Source organism: Perognathus longimembris, chromosome 19, assembly GCF_023159225.1.
Source record: "Perognathus longimembris pacificus isolate PPM17 chromosome 19, ASM2315922v1, whole genome shotgun sequence".
Classification (NCBI taxonomy): domain Eukaryota; kingdom Metazoa; phylum Chordata; class Mammalia; order Rodentia; family Heteromyidae; genus Perognathus; species Perognathus longimembris.
Window position 1 is genome coordinate 32,488,501 of NC_063179.1, and position 15,847 is coordinate 32,504,347.

At 43.7% G+C, this 15,847-nt stretch overlaps 2 protein-coding genes across 2 annotated transcripts in view; one reads left to right on the forward strand and one right to left on the reverse strand.

Annotated features, from left to right (window-relative positions):
- Positions 1–1,353: 1,353 nt before the first annotated feature.
- Cdc20b (cell division cycle 20B) overlaps positions 1,354–15,847 on the reverse strand; it is a 59,574-nt gene continuing 45,080 nt past the window's right edge. Inside the window, exons 10-14 of the mRNA XM_048368256.1 lie at positions 8,906–9,000; positions 8,055–8,280; positions 4,635–4,760; positions 4,010–4,127; positions 1,354–1,472 (exon numbers count right to left, since the gene is read on the reverse strand). Coding sequence (XP_048224213.1) covers positions 1,354–1,472; positions 4,010–4,127; positions 4,635–4,760; positions 8,055–8,280; positions 8,906–9,000 — 684 coding nt within the window. The remainder of the gene's footprint in view (positions 1,473–4,009; positions 4,128–4,634; positions 4,761–8,054; positions 8,281–8,905; positions 9,001–15,847) is intronic.
- LOC125367643 (glycine cleavage system H protein, mitochondrial-like) lies at positions 5,288–5,836 on the forward strand. The gene has a single exon (XM_048368323.1). It carries the CDS (start codon positions 5,288–5,290, stop codon positions 5,792–5,794), a length of 507 nt encoding a protein of 168 aa, XP_048224280.1. The 3' UTR covers positions 5,795–5,836.

Below are 15,847 nucleotides of genomic sequence, written 5' to 3' on the forward strand. Positions count from 1 at the left end.
TAGTTGTTATTTGGTGGGTCCCAGAGTATAATATCCTTCATATGAACTCCCCAGCAATGCCAATATGCAGCCAGAGATGAGAACTCCCATATACATAGTGATATCTGATGCTGACTTCCACAAGACACTCTGGCAGGCACTGGAATAATAGTCTAGACACCTACTATAACCCTGAATTAGTTAAGATTTTACCTGCAATAAAAGGGTGGAGTATTCCCCAGTGTCAGTACATTTCACAAATTTTGAACTCATTCATTGCTAGTAGAAGTACAAATTAGTACAAATCACTTTCTCGGCAAAATTAGACATATCTATTAACACAACATATACACACGTGTGTGTGTGTGTGTGTGTGTGCGTGTGTGTATGTATATCCTCTAATCTAGCAATTCTACCCAGGGTATATGTTCAACTAGAGTAAGTGCTTTTATCCACCAAAATGTACTTAATAATATAGAGAGAAAACTTTATTCTTAAAAGTCAAACTGGAAATAACTCAAATATTCACTTATGATAAGATGAGCAATGGTCATATAATATTCAATATCAAAGAAAAAGAAAAATTACAGTTTAATTCAACGTAGACTTAACACTGTATTGCATGAATATTACATAGAATATTCCATTCATCTGAGGGCAACATAAGAAAATTCTAATCCATCGCTGATAAAGGTCAGAGTAGTAGGGTTCACTATATAATATTCACTATATAGGATCGATTAAAAATCATTATGTAAGATCAATATAATAGTGGCATTCCTTGATAGCAGGCAAAGGTAGAGATGCTCTTAGGATACCACAAATGTCTAGATGGTAGTTACACCATTATACAACTATACACTTAGGATACATGTGCTTTATTTATGTGATTATTACTCCTTACTTTACTGTGAAGCAATGAAAATGGATCTTTAAAAAGAAAGAGCTAGAGCTGGGTGCTAGTGGCTCATGCCTATAAACCTAGCTACTCGGGATGGTGTGATCTGAGGATCACGTTTCAAAGCAACCCCAGGCAGGAAAGTCCCTGAGACTCTTATCTCCAATAAACTATTCAGAAAAGGCTAGACGTGGCTTTGTGGCTCAAGTGGTAGAGCACTACCCTTGAACCAAAGAAGTTCAAAGGCAGTTCTAGGCCCTGAGTTCAAGTCCCAGGACTAGCACAAAAAAAAAAGAGCTAGAAGAAAAAGTGGGGGAAGAGAAGAGGATAGAGACAGAGGACAACAGAGAGAAGAAATTAGTCACAGATAATGTATGGGAGATGCCACAGGAAGAGAGCATGCTGAGAGGAGAGAGGCCATGCATACCAGGAGGTTCTTCACTGTATCTCATGCTAACTCAAGGAGACACCGGAAGCTAGAAAGAGCTGTGTGACTGGTCACACTTCCACACATAGGCTGTTCCATCCACAGCAGCAGAAAACACACGGGTCTGATCAGGACTGAGAGCCAGGTGCAGCACTCTGCCTCTGTGGCCTGAGGGAAGAAGGAAGGCAGTTCTTATTTCAACTTCAAGGCTGCTGCAAAAGACAAGAGGTGATATAAAGTAGGACCTGAATCATACCTCTGGATAGAGGGCTTCCTGTAGCCATAGGTCCAGAGAGATGCTCATTAATGTCAGTCAGGTCAACCCAGGCATCACCCCCCAGAGATTAAGGTTTGGCTCAGGGTTTCTCTTCTTCCCTTATCGGTGCCCTGTACCTGACCAATCAACAACCAGGAACTGGGTGGCTGATCACAGCAGAAGCTGACTCTTTCATAGTCTGGAGATGGGAAGTCGGGGAAGGCTCCAGGGAAATTTCTGTGCCTTTTAGCTCCCACTTTCTAGCAGCTATTGGCCATCTTTAACTCCTTTCTCCTACCTCTTTCTCTAGGTCACATGGCCTCCTCATTGCTGTATTTCTTACAAGAAATTGTGTCATGTCTAGGATAGTCCTAGCAGAAGATCACAATAGCTCAACAGCTCTGTACCTATGTACACATAAGATGATGCTAAGTGAAATGAACTCCAAGTTAAGGCAATAAGTGATTTACCATTGCTGTTGTTATTTTCAATGTACCACATGAAAATTATGCCATTTTCTTTTGTCTTTATTCCCCAGGGTTTTACCCCTGATGTCACTGTTACTGATTTCAGTACCCTGGGTATTGTATATACGCTTATTGGAACTAGGAAAGGGAAGAGGAACATCAAAATGGAGAGACAAAGGGTAAAAGGCAAACCAATGCAACAGCAATACTTACAAAGCTATATGCTATAATCCTACTGTACAACTCATGGGGGGAGGGAACAAGGGAGGGGGAGGGAGGGAGAAAAATGAGGGAGAAGGTAACAAGTTGGATAAGAAATGTACTCACTGCCTTACATATGAAACTGTAACTCCTCTGTACATCACTTTGACAATAAATTAATTCATAAAAAAGAGAAATTGTGTTATGACATTTGGAGCCATCTCATCTCAAGAACTTTAACTTAATCACATTTTCAAAGACCCTTTGTCTAAATAAAGTTATATTCATAGATTCTACAGATTCAACATGATATTTTTTGGGAGACAATTTTTAGCTGACACCGACATCATCATTCATACCCAACTGTTATTAATTCTGTTTTCTGTAATCTACCAACACCAAAGGAATGACCTAGAACCTAACCAAGTAAACTCATGCAACTTATTACAAAAGGACACCAAAATCTCTCTGCAAAGTCTCACCCATGAAAATCCTATTACACTAAAATTGGGCTCCAAACTTATCTCACCATATGACTTGTTTTGTATAACAACGGGAGGAACTACTGGGTCAGAATGTCTAAAAGACCCCCAAAAAAACCACATCTCCCTCAACTACATATGTTTTAAGATGAGAAAAAGTTAAGTGAATTCTCTGGAATCCTTTCTGATAATACTGGGGGAAAATCACAAGGAGTTAAGGCCGAAGAAAAATACCTCTAAAAATGTTTGTTTGTTTGTTACAGGACCACACAATAGGCTCAGTTGACCTAGAACACATAATCATTCTGCTTTGACCTTCCAAGTCCTAGCTTGCAATTGTTTGCCACCCTACCCAGCCAATGTCGATATTCTTATTCCAAACATGAGAAGATGATTTGAGTATCTCTCCAATACTCCCACCTAGGTAAGGCCCTAAACAGCTACTAAAATGGTTGCCCTGTAAAGAAACAGAGTTTAAAGCTTGATTGTAAATCTTTCTCAAATCTGAAAAGCTCCTGGAAATTCCATGCCTTCTGATTAAGAGTAAATTTCTGGGGTGATGGTTTAAGTGATAGGACACCTGCCTAGCAAGCACCAAACCCTGAATCTAAACAGGAGTACTGCCAACATAATAACAGTAACAATAAAAACTGAAATGCAGACACAGTCAATGCATGCCCCTCCCCCAGCTGTGTCTAGCCACCAAAGCAGCTATCAGGAGTTGCCTGGAGTCTTAATGTGCCAGATCAGACAACAATGAAGAACATAAAGGTCATGGTGTGGTTGTCTAATAGAGACCAGAAGTGTGCCTTAGCAGGCTGTTATGTTGCCAAATAACATTCCCAGAACCTCCAAAGAGAGGCATAGTATTAGCATTACCTAATTGTTTGTTTTCCTGTATGCTTCATCTCGCAAACATACAGGTTCTAAGAGAGATACTGCCTCTCTTGTTTACCTGTGTATTGCCTGAATCTTAATAAGTATCTGGCACATTATAAATGCCTCACATAATTAATGAATACATAAATTCCCATCGGCCTAGAGGCAAGGCTGAGTGGAGAGAGAAGGAAGATGGGATATATTATCAGAGTTCTGTAAAAGACCAGAGGGATGCAAGGGCTCTGTTCTGTAATCTTCCTGTCTCCCTGGAATGGGTAAAGAAGAAGCTTACTCGCCTCAGGGTCCCTTTCACATTCTAGACAAGGGCTGGTTCTCTTTCCCTCATCATGCATCTTTCCCAAAGAACACAATAAAAGTTTGTAAAATAGGGACATGGCATTTTACTCACCATTTACTTACCAAAAAACCCTGCTGACCTGGACAGAGTGGGACAGGCCCACAGAGCCACATCATTGCTAGGAGAACCATGGCCTGTTACAATCGCCTTTGTCTCAGGTAGCCAGATGAGGGAACAGATCTGCCATAATGTCCATAAAACACAGAATGTTAGCAAGTTCTGGCTCATTATGAATGTACTAAAGCTGATTCTACACAGTATGCTCTAACCCCCGCTTCCCACCCCACCTCCAGCCCACCGGCATCCTCCAGTAACAGCTGGAGTCCCAGTATTATAGGAATTATATTTGTTCTAAGAAAACAACAAAAGACCAAGAAGGCAAATCAGTCAGGTTAAAAAATGATGAGTTTATTTGATTTCCATCGTTGGACCAGAATAGACGACCAGTTTTACAAAGCAATGGTGAAAAAGAAAGGAAAAGGAAAAGTAGGAACAAAGTAAAATACAAGTTGAATTCACTTTAGGACTCCCAAATTAAGAGAGTTTACAGAAAAGAAATTCTTGAGACCTGGAATTCCTTATGAAATCAGTAGGTAAAGAGAGATGTGCTTAAGTTGAATGCTTATAATCATTTTCAGAAGATTCTAGAAAGTGGGGATGAAGGTGGCCTCCAGAAGAGATACTTACCTGTGAGTTTGTGCTTGGGGTCTTGATGCTTGTCCCAGTCTTTATATTCAAAATGTGTAGACATCCGTCCTTCATTCCTCCTCCAATAGCAAGGACCTCAGACTGCCAGGGACACCAGTCCATTGCCTGTAAAGTTAATGGCAACACAAGCAGGTCAGACTTGGAGAAGGTGAGTTCAGGAATGCATGTACTCCAGAGGCCCACAGTCCCAGAGGCCTACAGCTTAGCAACTCTCCTGAGCTTCCTATTCAAAGGCAGTGCAACTACACCCTCCAGAAATCATTTCCTGGGGACTAAAAGCCACTCCTAGAAAAAAAAAAAAAAAAGGCACATGATAAAGACTCTCTCGGGTTGTTCTTTTATTTTATTTTTGGTTTAATTTCTGTCGGGTTCAGTTAAGTGGTTAGAGAGAAGTGGAATTTTTTAGATCTGTGTGTTTCCTTTTCTGTTGTTGAAAATCACTAATATACTCAATTATGTTGGTTCTGACAAATTACACATTTCAAAATTATGGCTATAAATTTTGCCCAGTTATAAGTTTTTACAACACCAGCATCAGATAAACATGCTTATTTCTTACTGGCTAAAGGTTATTTATAGGGCCCGGTGGTGGAGGCCCCGCGCGGGGACCCTCGGAACCCCTGCGGTCGATCATGGCGCTGCAAGTGGCCCGGAGCCTGGGGTCCGCGGCCTGCGGCCTGCGCGCGGCCCTGGCGCCCACCGCGCCCTGCCCGCCGCGGCCCTGGCGGCCGAGGACGCTGCGCACGGGGCCCGCTCTGCCGTCGGTGCGAAAATTCACAGAGAAACATGAATGGATAATCACAGAAAATGGAACTGGAACTGTCGGAATCAGCAATTTTGCACAGGAAGCTTTGGGAGATGTTGTTTACTGTAGTCTGCCTGAAGTTGGGACAAAATTGAAAAAGCAAGATGAGTTTGGTGCTTTGGAAAGTGTGAAAGCTGCCAGTGAACTCTACTCTCCTGTGTCAGGAGAAGTAACTGCAGTTCATGAAGTGCTTGCAGAAAATCCAGGACTTGTCAATAAATCTTGTTATGAAGATGGTTGGCTGATAAAGATGACACTGAGTAATCCTTCAGAACTAGATGAACTAATGAGTGAAGAAGCATATGAGAAATACATAAAATCTATTGAGGAGTGAAAATGGAACCCTGAATAAATTAGAGTGAAGTAACTTACTGCAGCATAGTTGTCTAAATTAGTGGTGGATGAAAAATTTAACATTTTGCAGCAATTCAACACTTTCTGGTAGGAAAAGCAACGACTCAACACTGCTATGAGAGAAATACCCTTCACTTTCCAATGATTGCAGACAAACATCATATGTTTAGGTTTTTTTTTACAATAATGAGTTTTAGACTAAACTCTAGGATTTGGTATTCAGAATATGTTGCCCAGGGTAAAATCTATAATTATGTATCTCAAGGATAATACTGTTATCATACATCCTGTTGTAACTTTAAGTCCACCTCTGGATTTGGAATGACCCAATGACCTCGCCATTTGAAGTAACTGGGAGTGGAGGAAAGTGCTTGTTGGACAACCTCAGATGAAAAATTCTAGCTCCATTTTATAATGCACTGCATTTGCTGGTGCTATTTTTATACAATGAAGCAACAGGTTTGCAGAAAGTAAGAAAATAAATAAAATATTAAACCTCTTTAATCATGTTAAAAATAAATAAAGGTTATTTATAATTAAATGCTATTTTGCTTGTAGTAGAATCATAATTATGAAACAGATTATAATGATGGTTTATTTTATACTTCTTTATTAACAAGAATGAACTTCCTCTTGTGTTCCAAACCACTTCCTCCTTGTAAGTTTTTTTATCCTTTGGCCCATTTAAATATCTATAGTTTAATGCTTTTCTTAATTTTGATTCCATTTTCCTTTACTTTTGCTTTTGGTGTCAGTCCTGTGATTGAACCCAGATCCTTGCCCCTGAGCTTTATTTGCTCAAGGCTAGCTCCACCACCTGAGCCAAGTTCCTCTATGGCCTACTCTTAACTCAGTTCCCACTACTAAGTTGTCGATGTGTAAAGCCCACAAAATCTTCTTACAATAGGTGAACTTATAATGCGGGGTTAGTTAAATCATGGACATGTTTAATTAAAATCATCTGCTTTATTTAGGCTTAAAGATGAAAACTAAGTGTCTATAAAAACTAGGTTAAATATTTTGGGAGCTCTGTATAAGTGCTAGTCCTTAAAGATAAATGTTGTTAGATGCAGCTGAATTAGCTCTTTCAACAAAAACATTTTACACAGAATATGCAGTCTGATCACTTCATGAGTGGCGTTAGGTTCCTGCTCTACTTTAAAGATTGTAATTATTTTCCAAAGACAGCTGTAACAACAGATCGGTCCTAAGACTTCGCCTGTTCTTTTGTCAGAAGTAGAAAGTAATCTCCCTGCCTTTGAATCAAGGAGGACTTCTGAGGAGCTTATAACCAGCAAGTACAATGTGGTAAGGCTGATTTTGGAACTAGAATATTAAAAAGCTCTCTGAAGCACTGGACCAACTGTCAGGATGCACAAATTCCAGCTGTTTTGAAGTGACCCCTATTGTAAAGGAAGCCCTATCTACCCTAAGCCACAGGAAAAGCTAAAACCACAGCAAGCTCCTGGCTGGCTCACAGCTAGTCCAGCTCCAGACTTGTTAGCTTCTGCCGCAGTTACTGCATCTCATGAGAACCTGAGCCACCATTGCTCAGACAGGTTTTTCCCAGAGTCTCAATCCATGAAAAAGCAGACAGAATAAAATCAGTATTGTTTTACACCACTACATTTTTGAGCCATTTGTTCTACAGCGATTGATAAGCACAATAGACACCATGCACAGAAACCTTGGACAACGAATTTGTTAGAGTTTGTACAGTGTGCCTATCTTTCTCTGGTAGCAATCATCCATGGGGATATGAAAAGTGACCAAAGGCAGCCCAAATCTTCCCAAGTACTTTTTTACTGGGGTTATAGGAAAGATGGCTTCTGATCCCACACCCTCTAGGGAGAACTGGCGCTGAAGCTGCGAGAGCCATCTTGCCTACCAAATGGAGTCTGAAGGACAAAGCGCCCTAAGGAGAGACAGAGACGAACAGATGACATTACTCAAAGCCCTAGATCCAGCCATCACTTCAGCTGAGATCCTCAAAGGACTCCACAGTCACATGAGAGAACACTTTTTGTTTTTTGTTTTGCTCAAGTTCAAGGTTGACTTTGATTTCAGTGACTTAGAGCCAAAATATCTAATACAATAGTATGTCTTTCAGGACAGTGGTGGCTTCAAAACCTAAAACAATTCTAAAGGCAGAAAAAGTTGAAAATATTTAATGGCTTTCTTTAATGGTGTTTAAAAAAAAAAAAAAAAGAGGAAAGCTGGACAGCTGGTGGATTTCATACCTTAACTGCTGTGGGTAGAGGTATGACTATGAGAGGCCGGCTCTGGGCCCCCGCCCCTAGAGGGTGTGGCCATACTGTCAGCAGGCCTTCACTGCAGCCGCTGGCCAGCAGCCTGCCATCGGGCGACCATTTCAGAGCACAGACAGCATGCCCGTGGCGGAGCGTTCCAACGTGGTGCTGTGCTACCCGAACGTCGTGATGATGAACGCGTCCCAGTCTTGACCCACTGCGGAAAGGGCAAGAGGCAGGGTCACGTGACAGAAAAGTGAAGCGCCCCCGCCCCCTACAAAAGGGGGAAAGAAAACATGAGCAAATATATGTTTCAAATTACTAAAAAGACTTTAAGAAGCAGGAAGAAATTCCTTCAAAGAGTAGGATGGAATATTCTGCCTGGATCATTCTTTGTCTGCCAGAGTTTCAAAGTGAGATACAAAACATTATCTCTTGATAAATGTCTCTAATGGCTTTAATATGATGGCTTTAAAATATTCAAAGACAAAATACATTTAAAAGACTTCTAGATCTTTCCAGTTCGCAGTTTATACAACTTGGAATATTTCATACTCTCAATGAAATGGCTTTAGTATATACTTTTAGTAAAAGGCTAAACATAGTCTTTTATTACTGCATTATCGTTTTCTAACAGATGCATTCCTATTAACCTGTAGATCCACTCTTTTCTTCTAGTTGTTTTTTGGGTTTTTTTTTACATTTTCTAATGAATACCAATTAGTTGTAGAAGTCCAAGATGCTGGTATTCTGTTTTTCTTTTTGGTTTTGGTTTTTAATATTATAGTTCTGTTCAGTTGGCCCCCACAATCAACTAGTGACACAGATTTGGCTTAAGTTACCTGCTGAGAGTGAAATGATTCCAACTCAGAGCCCCAACTACTGACAAATGGCCGTGCATACTTCTCAGCCGCTTTTTAGTCACTATGTCCCATAACTGAAAAAGTGAACAAGGAGAATTATGTAACATTGGCATTATTAGAGCCCTCTGTCTCCCAAAGGCCCAATAACCAATTACTCTTGACACAGTCCATTATCAAGTAACTAGGTGAAACTCAACCCCTTAACCATAATCAGTATTCTTGAGTAGTCACGGGATTACCTGTGGAGTCTGTAAAGCACTATGCCGCTGGCAATATTGATTTAGTTGGAAGAAGAGAGAGCCTGGGGAAGTGGCATTTATTTTAAAGTGCTCCAGAGGAATTCAGTGTGCTGCTGGAAGATGAGAATCACAGTGCTTGTTCCTTCTAAACTGTGGGAGCCTCATGTCTGGAAATCTCTCCTCCATTACCAACAAACATAAGCGCTGGGCATAGAGTCTTATCAGTTAAGAATCCCTATTCCAAAACCTAAAATGATTCATGATCTGAAACATTTTTAATTAATCAGTAGGAATAAAATTAGGGTGTATGAATGCTTCCCAGAGTCAAAAATTCAATTTACTGCTAAGAGACTCCTTTCCAACCATCTGCAGCTGATATCCTGACCCTAACCCATATGAGGAAGATAACATTGGTTGATAAGAGTTTTATATATATATTTTTTTTTTAATCAAACTGAATTACAGGGGGTGTGCAGACTGATCGAGACAGATGGCAGCAGACAGGAGGTGCGGGACCGCACAGCCGGGATCGGACGTGAGCAGCACGGGAACCGGGCAGTGCAGAGGGGGAGAGCCAAGGCTGCCACCACCAAACGACCAATCGCTGAACCCCAGCACCACAGCCCCGAAGAGCCAACAGCAGTGCGGGACACACACGCAATCCAGGACCCAGTAAGTTCCCCATTACTGCCTCCCCCAATGGGAGACCAGCTATCAGACCCAAGCCCTACAAAGAAGCTAGATCTCCCTCCCTCCCCGTCTCCACCCCGAGGAACAAGGAATCCCCAAATCAGGCAGCAAAAGGTCCCTTCAGACTCTGGGAGGACACAGGAGCTAGCAGGGGTGGAGAAGCGCCAAGGCAACAGAGAAGGCTGAACCGGCCCCACCAACCCTGCCCCCTTCCCAACAGGGGCCCAGGGACCCACAGGCATTGGAAGCCCCACCTGAGGCGCCTGGTCCTTACAGACTTTTTGAACAAAAGTCACAGGCTCGCTGGTGGGCAATACCAGCCCAGCAGGGACACCTGGACCCGATCACACGCCCCCCTCCAGCGGAGGACAAGAGTCTGGGGGCACCAACCCGCGCCCGGACACTTGATCCTACTGGGGCCCACACATACCGCCCCCCACAGCAAACTCGCCAGAGGGCACAAGCATACCCCAACAACCCAGGGCTCGCTCTGGTAGGCATACCCCGCACAGGTGGGCAGGGCCCCCCAGTGGCAGCGCCCACTCTGATAGGCACACCCACACAGGAGGGCAGAGCCCCCCAGCGGCAGCACCAACCCAGATTGGCGCACTTTGCACAAGTGGGTGGGCTGCCCCTCAACAACACCAGCCCCCGGAGCAATCCACACAGGTGGGCGAACCGCCTGAGAAGTGAGCTCCTCTGACCAAGATACTAAGTGGAAAAAAGAACCAAAGAAGAGAAAAGCCTCCACACCACACTGAATCAGCGACCAGCAAACCTCCACCAGGGACATGCTAGGGTCAGCACAACACAGCGGCAGGACACTGTCCCGCAGAGAAAGACACAGAACCTACCCACCCCCAAGTGCAGTGAGGGTGACCACCTCAGCAACAACCGAGTTGGTCACGCTCTCCCATTGGGTAGTAAGGTTCAACAGCCAAACTCAAACCCAGAGCCAGGACACAAACAAGTCTCCCACTGACGAACCAGCAGGAACCAGCACAAAGCCAAACCAGGGAAGCCACCCACAGATCTCCAGATTCGCAAATCACAAAGAAATATAACAAATTTCATCAAAGGGCAAGCCAACTCGCTAGCTCCAAAAAGCAGTACAAGTGAAGAAGAGATGGAGAATAAAAATCAACTGAGACTATGATAGCAGAAATGATGGAAAGCCTCAGAAACAAAATCAGAAAACAATTCCAGGAGTTTAGTGTGGAAGTCTCGAAGGACATCCAGGAAGCCAAGAAAGAAATGGAAGCAAAAATGGATACAGTGCAAACCTCTGTTAAAGAAGACCTTAACATCCTGAGAAGTGAAATGCATGAAAAAAATAGATTTAAAATACAACTCTTTAAAGGAAGAAATTTCCACAATCAGAGGTGATCTGACAACCATAAATAGCTCCCTGACATCCATAAACTCCGCACTTGAATCCACAGCACAAAGAATTGACCATATTGAAGCCAGAATCTCTCTCTTGGACGATGATGCAGCCGATTAGGACCAGAAAATTACCACACTCCAAGAAACTGTAAAGCTCCAGGGCAGACTAATCCAGGAGCTAGTGGACAAAGACAAGAGATATAATCTGTGCATAATTGGAATAGAAGGAGCCGAATACCAGAGCAGAGGGCTTCAACATATTTTCAATAAAGTTATTGCAGAAAACTTCCCCAATCTCACAAAGGGACCTCATCCAGGTAACTGGAGCCTATAGGACACCTGGCAAACCAGACCCTAGAAAAGCCATGCCCAGGCACGTAATAATCAAGACTTCAGATCTCAAGAATAAGAGCAAATTCTGAATGCAGCCAAAGCGAAGAAAGTAATTGATTACAATGGGAAGAGGATCCGAATAACAGCAGCCCTCTCCACACAAACCTACCATGAGCGAAGAGAATGGAAGAACAACATCCAAGTCCTACAGGCCAACAACAGCCAACCTAGAATAAAATGTCCAGCGAAGCTGGAGTTCATATTTGAGAGGAAAACCAGATCTTTCCATAGCAAAGAGGATCTAAAGGAGTATGTGAGTAAAAAACCAGCCCTACAGTGAATTCTAAGAGGGGAACCCCACCCAACAGAAATCGGACAGGACACACAGACAGAAACAGAAAGAAACTACAACAGCCAGAGCCCAACAGAAAGAGCAGCTCACTAAAGACAAGAAAAAAACCAGAGGAAAAACAGCCTAACAAGAAAATGGAAGGAGGGGAGAAAGATGGCGCCGAAAGAATAGGGAGGCACCCCGACTCGCACCAACTGAATAGCGAGCTGGGAACTCCAACACCCAACACTCCACCAAGAACCCAGCAAAACCAGCATCCAGAAGCAGTGGAGAAACGCAGGAAAACAAAAAGGAGCAAAAAAGAAGAACCGAAAACCTACACGGAGCCGGAGATTCATCGGGGCACCCTCCCCCCACCAGCCGACCCTGGCCCAAACAGGGCCAGGCTGGGAAAGGGGAACCCGGCGATCGGCAGACAGGCTGCCAGGAGCGCAGAATCCATATAGCGGGAGACCCCACGGACACAAAGCAGGGTGCGGACCAAGACACACCCGGCAGCGACGAGAAGTTCGGGTCCACACCGGATTCGGACAAGGGAACCCAGCGCGGCAGAAAGAGGGAACAGGGGAAGCCGCCACGACACTTCGCCAACCCCCGAAGGGCCAACGGCGGCGCGGGACACACACACAAAGCAGCAAAAGTGAGTCCCCCATAATCCCTTCCCCCAACGGGAGACCCAAGCCCGACAAAGAAGCTATATCTCCCTCCCTCCCCCTCCCCACTCCCGTGGGAACAAAGAACCCCCAAATCAGGCGGGAAGCTCCCATCAGGCGCTGGGAAGCCAGTCTAGCAGGGGAAGGGCGGAACAGCCCCAAGCCCCCAAAGGTTCCTGAACTGGCAGAACCGGCCCCGTCCCCTTCCCAACAGGGGCCGGGGACGGCCGGCAGGGCAAGCCCCACCCGAGGCGCCTAGTAGACCTTGCGGACTCTTACAACTAAAATCACAGGCGCTGGTGGGCAATACCAGCCCAGCAGGGTCACCTGAGCCTGATCTCGTTCCCCCTCCTCGCAGCGGAGGCGAGGTCTGAGGGTGCTAACCCACACCCGGACAGTCGATCCCACTGGGCCCCACACATACTGCCTCCCCCCCCAACGGACTCGCGGGAGGACGCAAGCACAACCCAACAACCCAGGGCTTGCTCTGGGAGGCAGACCCCGCTAAAGTGCCTGTTGTAGGGGACTCACAGTGCACAGGAGGGCGGGGCCCTGGCGAAAGCGCCGGCTCTGGTAGGCGTGACCTGCACTGGTGGGCGGGGCCACAGCGACAGCACCTGCTGCCGTAGACACGCCTACAGAGAAGGGAGGGAAGATCTACACAGAGCTCCAGATGCGCAAATCACAAAGAAACATAACTCAGTTCATCAAAGGACAAGCCAACTCGCCAGCTCCAAAAAGCAGCACGACTGAAGAGGAGATGGAGACTAAAAAAGCAAATGAGGACATGTTAACAGGAATGATCGAAACCGTCAGAAATGAAATCAGAAAACAATTCCAGGAGTTTAGAGCGGAAATCTGGAAGGACACCCAGGAAGCCAAGAAAGAAATGGAAGCAAAACTGGATACAATGCAAGCCTCGTTTAAAGAAATGGAAGCAAAAATGGATACAATGCAAGCCGCCTTTAAAGAAAATCTCCACACCCTGAGAATTGAAATGCATGAAAAAATAGATTTAAAATACAACTCTTTAAAGGAAGAAATTTCCACGATCAGAGCTGATATGACAACCATGAATAGCTCTCTGACATCCATAAACTCCGCAATTGAAACCATAACACAAAGAGTGGACCATATGGAATCCAGAATCTCTCGCCTGGACGATGAAGCAGCTGACAACAACCAGAAAATGACCACACTCCAAGAAAAGGTGAAGCTTCAGGGAAGATTAATCCAGGAACTAATGGACAAAGACAAGAGATATAATCTGCGCATAATTGGAATAGAAGAAGGAGCCGAATATCAGAGCAGAGGGCTTAATCATGTTCTCAATAAAGTTATTGCAGAAAACTTCCCCAATCTCACAGGGGACCCCATCCAGGTAACCGAAGCCTATAGGACACCTGGCAGGCCAGACCCCAGGAAAACCACCCCAAGGCACATAATATTCAAGACTACAGACCTCAAGATTAAAGAGCAAATTCTGAATTCAGCCAAAGCGAAGAAGGAAACTTTTTTCAATGGGAAGAGGATTCGAATAACATCCGACTTATCCACACAAACTTACCAAGCTCGAAGTGAGTGGAAGAACACCATCCAAGTACTTCAGAATAACAATTTACAACCTCGGATCAAATATCCAGCGAAACTGGAGTTCACATTCGAAGGGAGAACCAGATCTTTCCACACCAAAGAGGAGCTAAAGGAGTATGTGAATAAAAAACCAGCCCTACAGCGAATATTAAGAGGGGAAGCCCACCCAACAGAGATCGTAAAAGACACACAGACAGAATCAGAAAGAAACTTCAATAGCCAAAGTCCAGCAGGAAGACCAGCTCACTAAAGACAAGAAGAAAAAAAAAAAACAGGAAAAAACAGCCCAACAAGAAAATGGAAGGAGAAAAAACACCCTTATCCTTGATCTCTTTAAATATAAATGGCTTAAACTCCCCGATCAAGAGGAGCAGACTGGCAGAATGGATCCGCAAACAAAAAGTTGACATCTGCTGTCTACAAGAGACCCACCTTACAGCAAGGGACAAAAACAGGCTTCGAATGAAAGGATGGAGCAAGATCTACCAAGCAAATGCACCCACCAAAACGGCAGGTGTAGCCATTCTGATCTCAGACAAGCTGGATTTCTCTTTAAAGTCCACTCAAAAAGACAAAGAAGGACACTACATATTAATACAAGGAAAAATCCAGAATCAAGACATCACGGTGATAAATGTATACTCACCGAACAAAAGAGGCCCGACATATGTCAAGCAAATTCTCACAGAACTACAGAGCAAGATAGATGCAAACACAATCATAGTGGGTGACTTTAACACTCCTCTCTCTCCAAGAGACAGATCCAACACCCAGAGGATTAGTAAGGGAGCTGAGGACCTAAATAACACCATTTCCCAAATGGATCTAACAGACCTATATAGAACCTTCCACCCTACAGAGACCCAATACACCTTCTTTTCAGCAGCCCATGGATCATATTCCAAAATAGACCACGTCATAGCCCAAACAAAGAACCTCAGCAAATACAAAAGTATTGACATCATCCCATGTATTATATCTGATCACAGTGGATTAAAGGTAACCCTCAACAACAAAGGATACCACAGAGCCTATACACACTCTTGGAGGCTAAACCCCACGCTGCTATCCAACACTTGGGCCACAGATCAAATTAAAGATGAAATCAACGAATTCATAAGCCACAATGACAAAGAAAACACATCACAAAGAAACCTATGGGACACAGCTAAGGCAGTACTGAGGGGCAAGATCATTGCACTCAGTACCCACATTAAAAGAATGGAAGCAGAGCAGGTGAATACCCTCACGATTAAACTAAAACAACTGGAGAAACAAGAAATGACAGAATCTAAAACGACTAGGAGGGGAGAGATTACAAAGATTAAAGAAGAGATAAATCTGATTGAAAATAGAAAGACCATTCAACAAATAAATAAGACTAAAAGCTGGTTCTTTGAGAAAATAAACAAAATTGACAGACCCCTTGCAAGACTCACAAAAAAAAAGAAGAGACTCATATTCGTAAAATCAGGGACTCCACAGGAAAAATTACAACAAGTACACACGATATTCAAACAATCATAAGGAGCTATTTCCAAAACCTCTACTCAGCAAAAAACAATAATTTTACAGAAATGGATCAATTCTTAGAGAAGTACAAACTGCCCAAACTGAACCAAGAAGAAATAAATCAACTAAATAAACCAATAACTTACGGTGAGATACAAGAGGT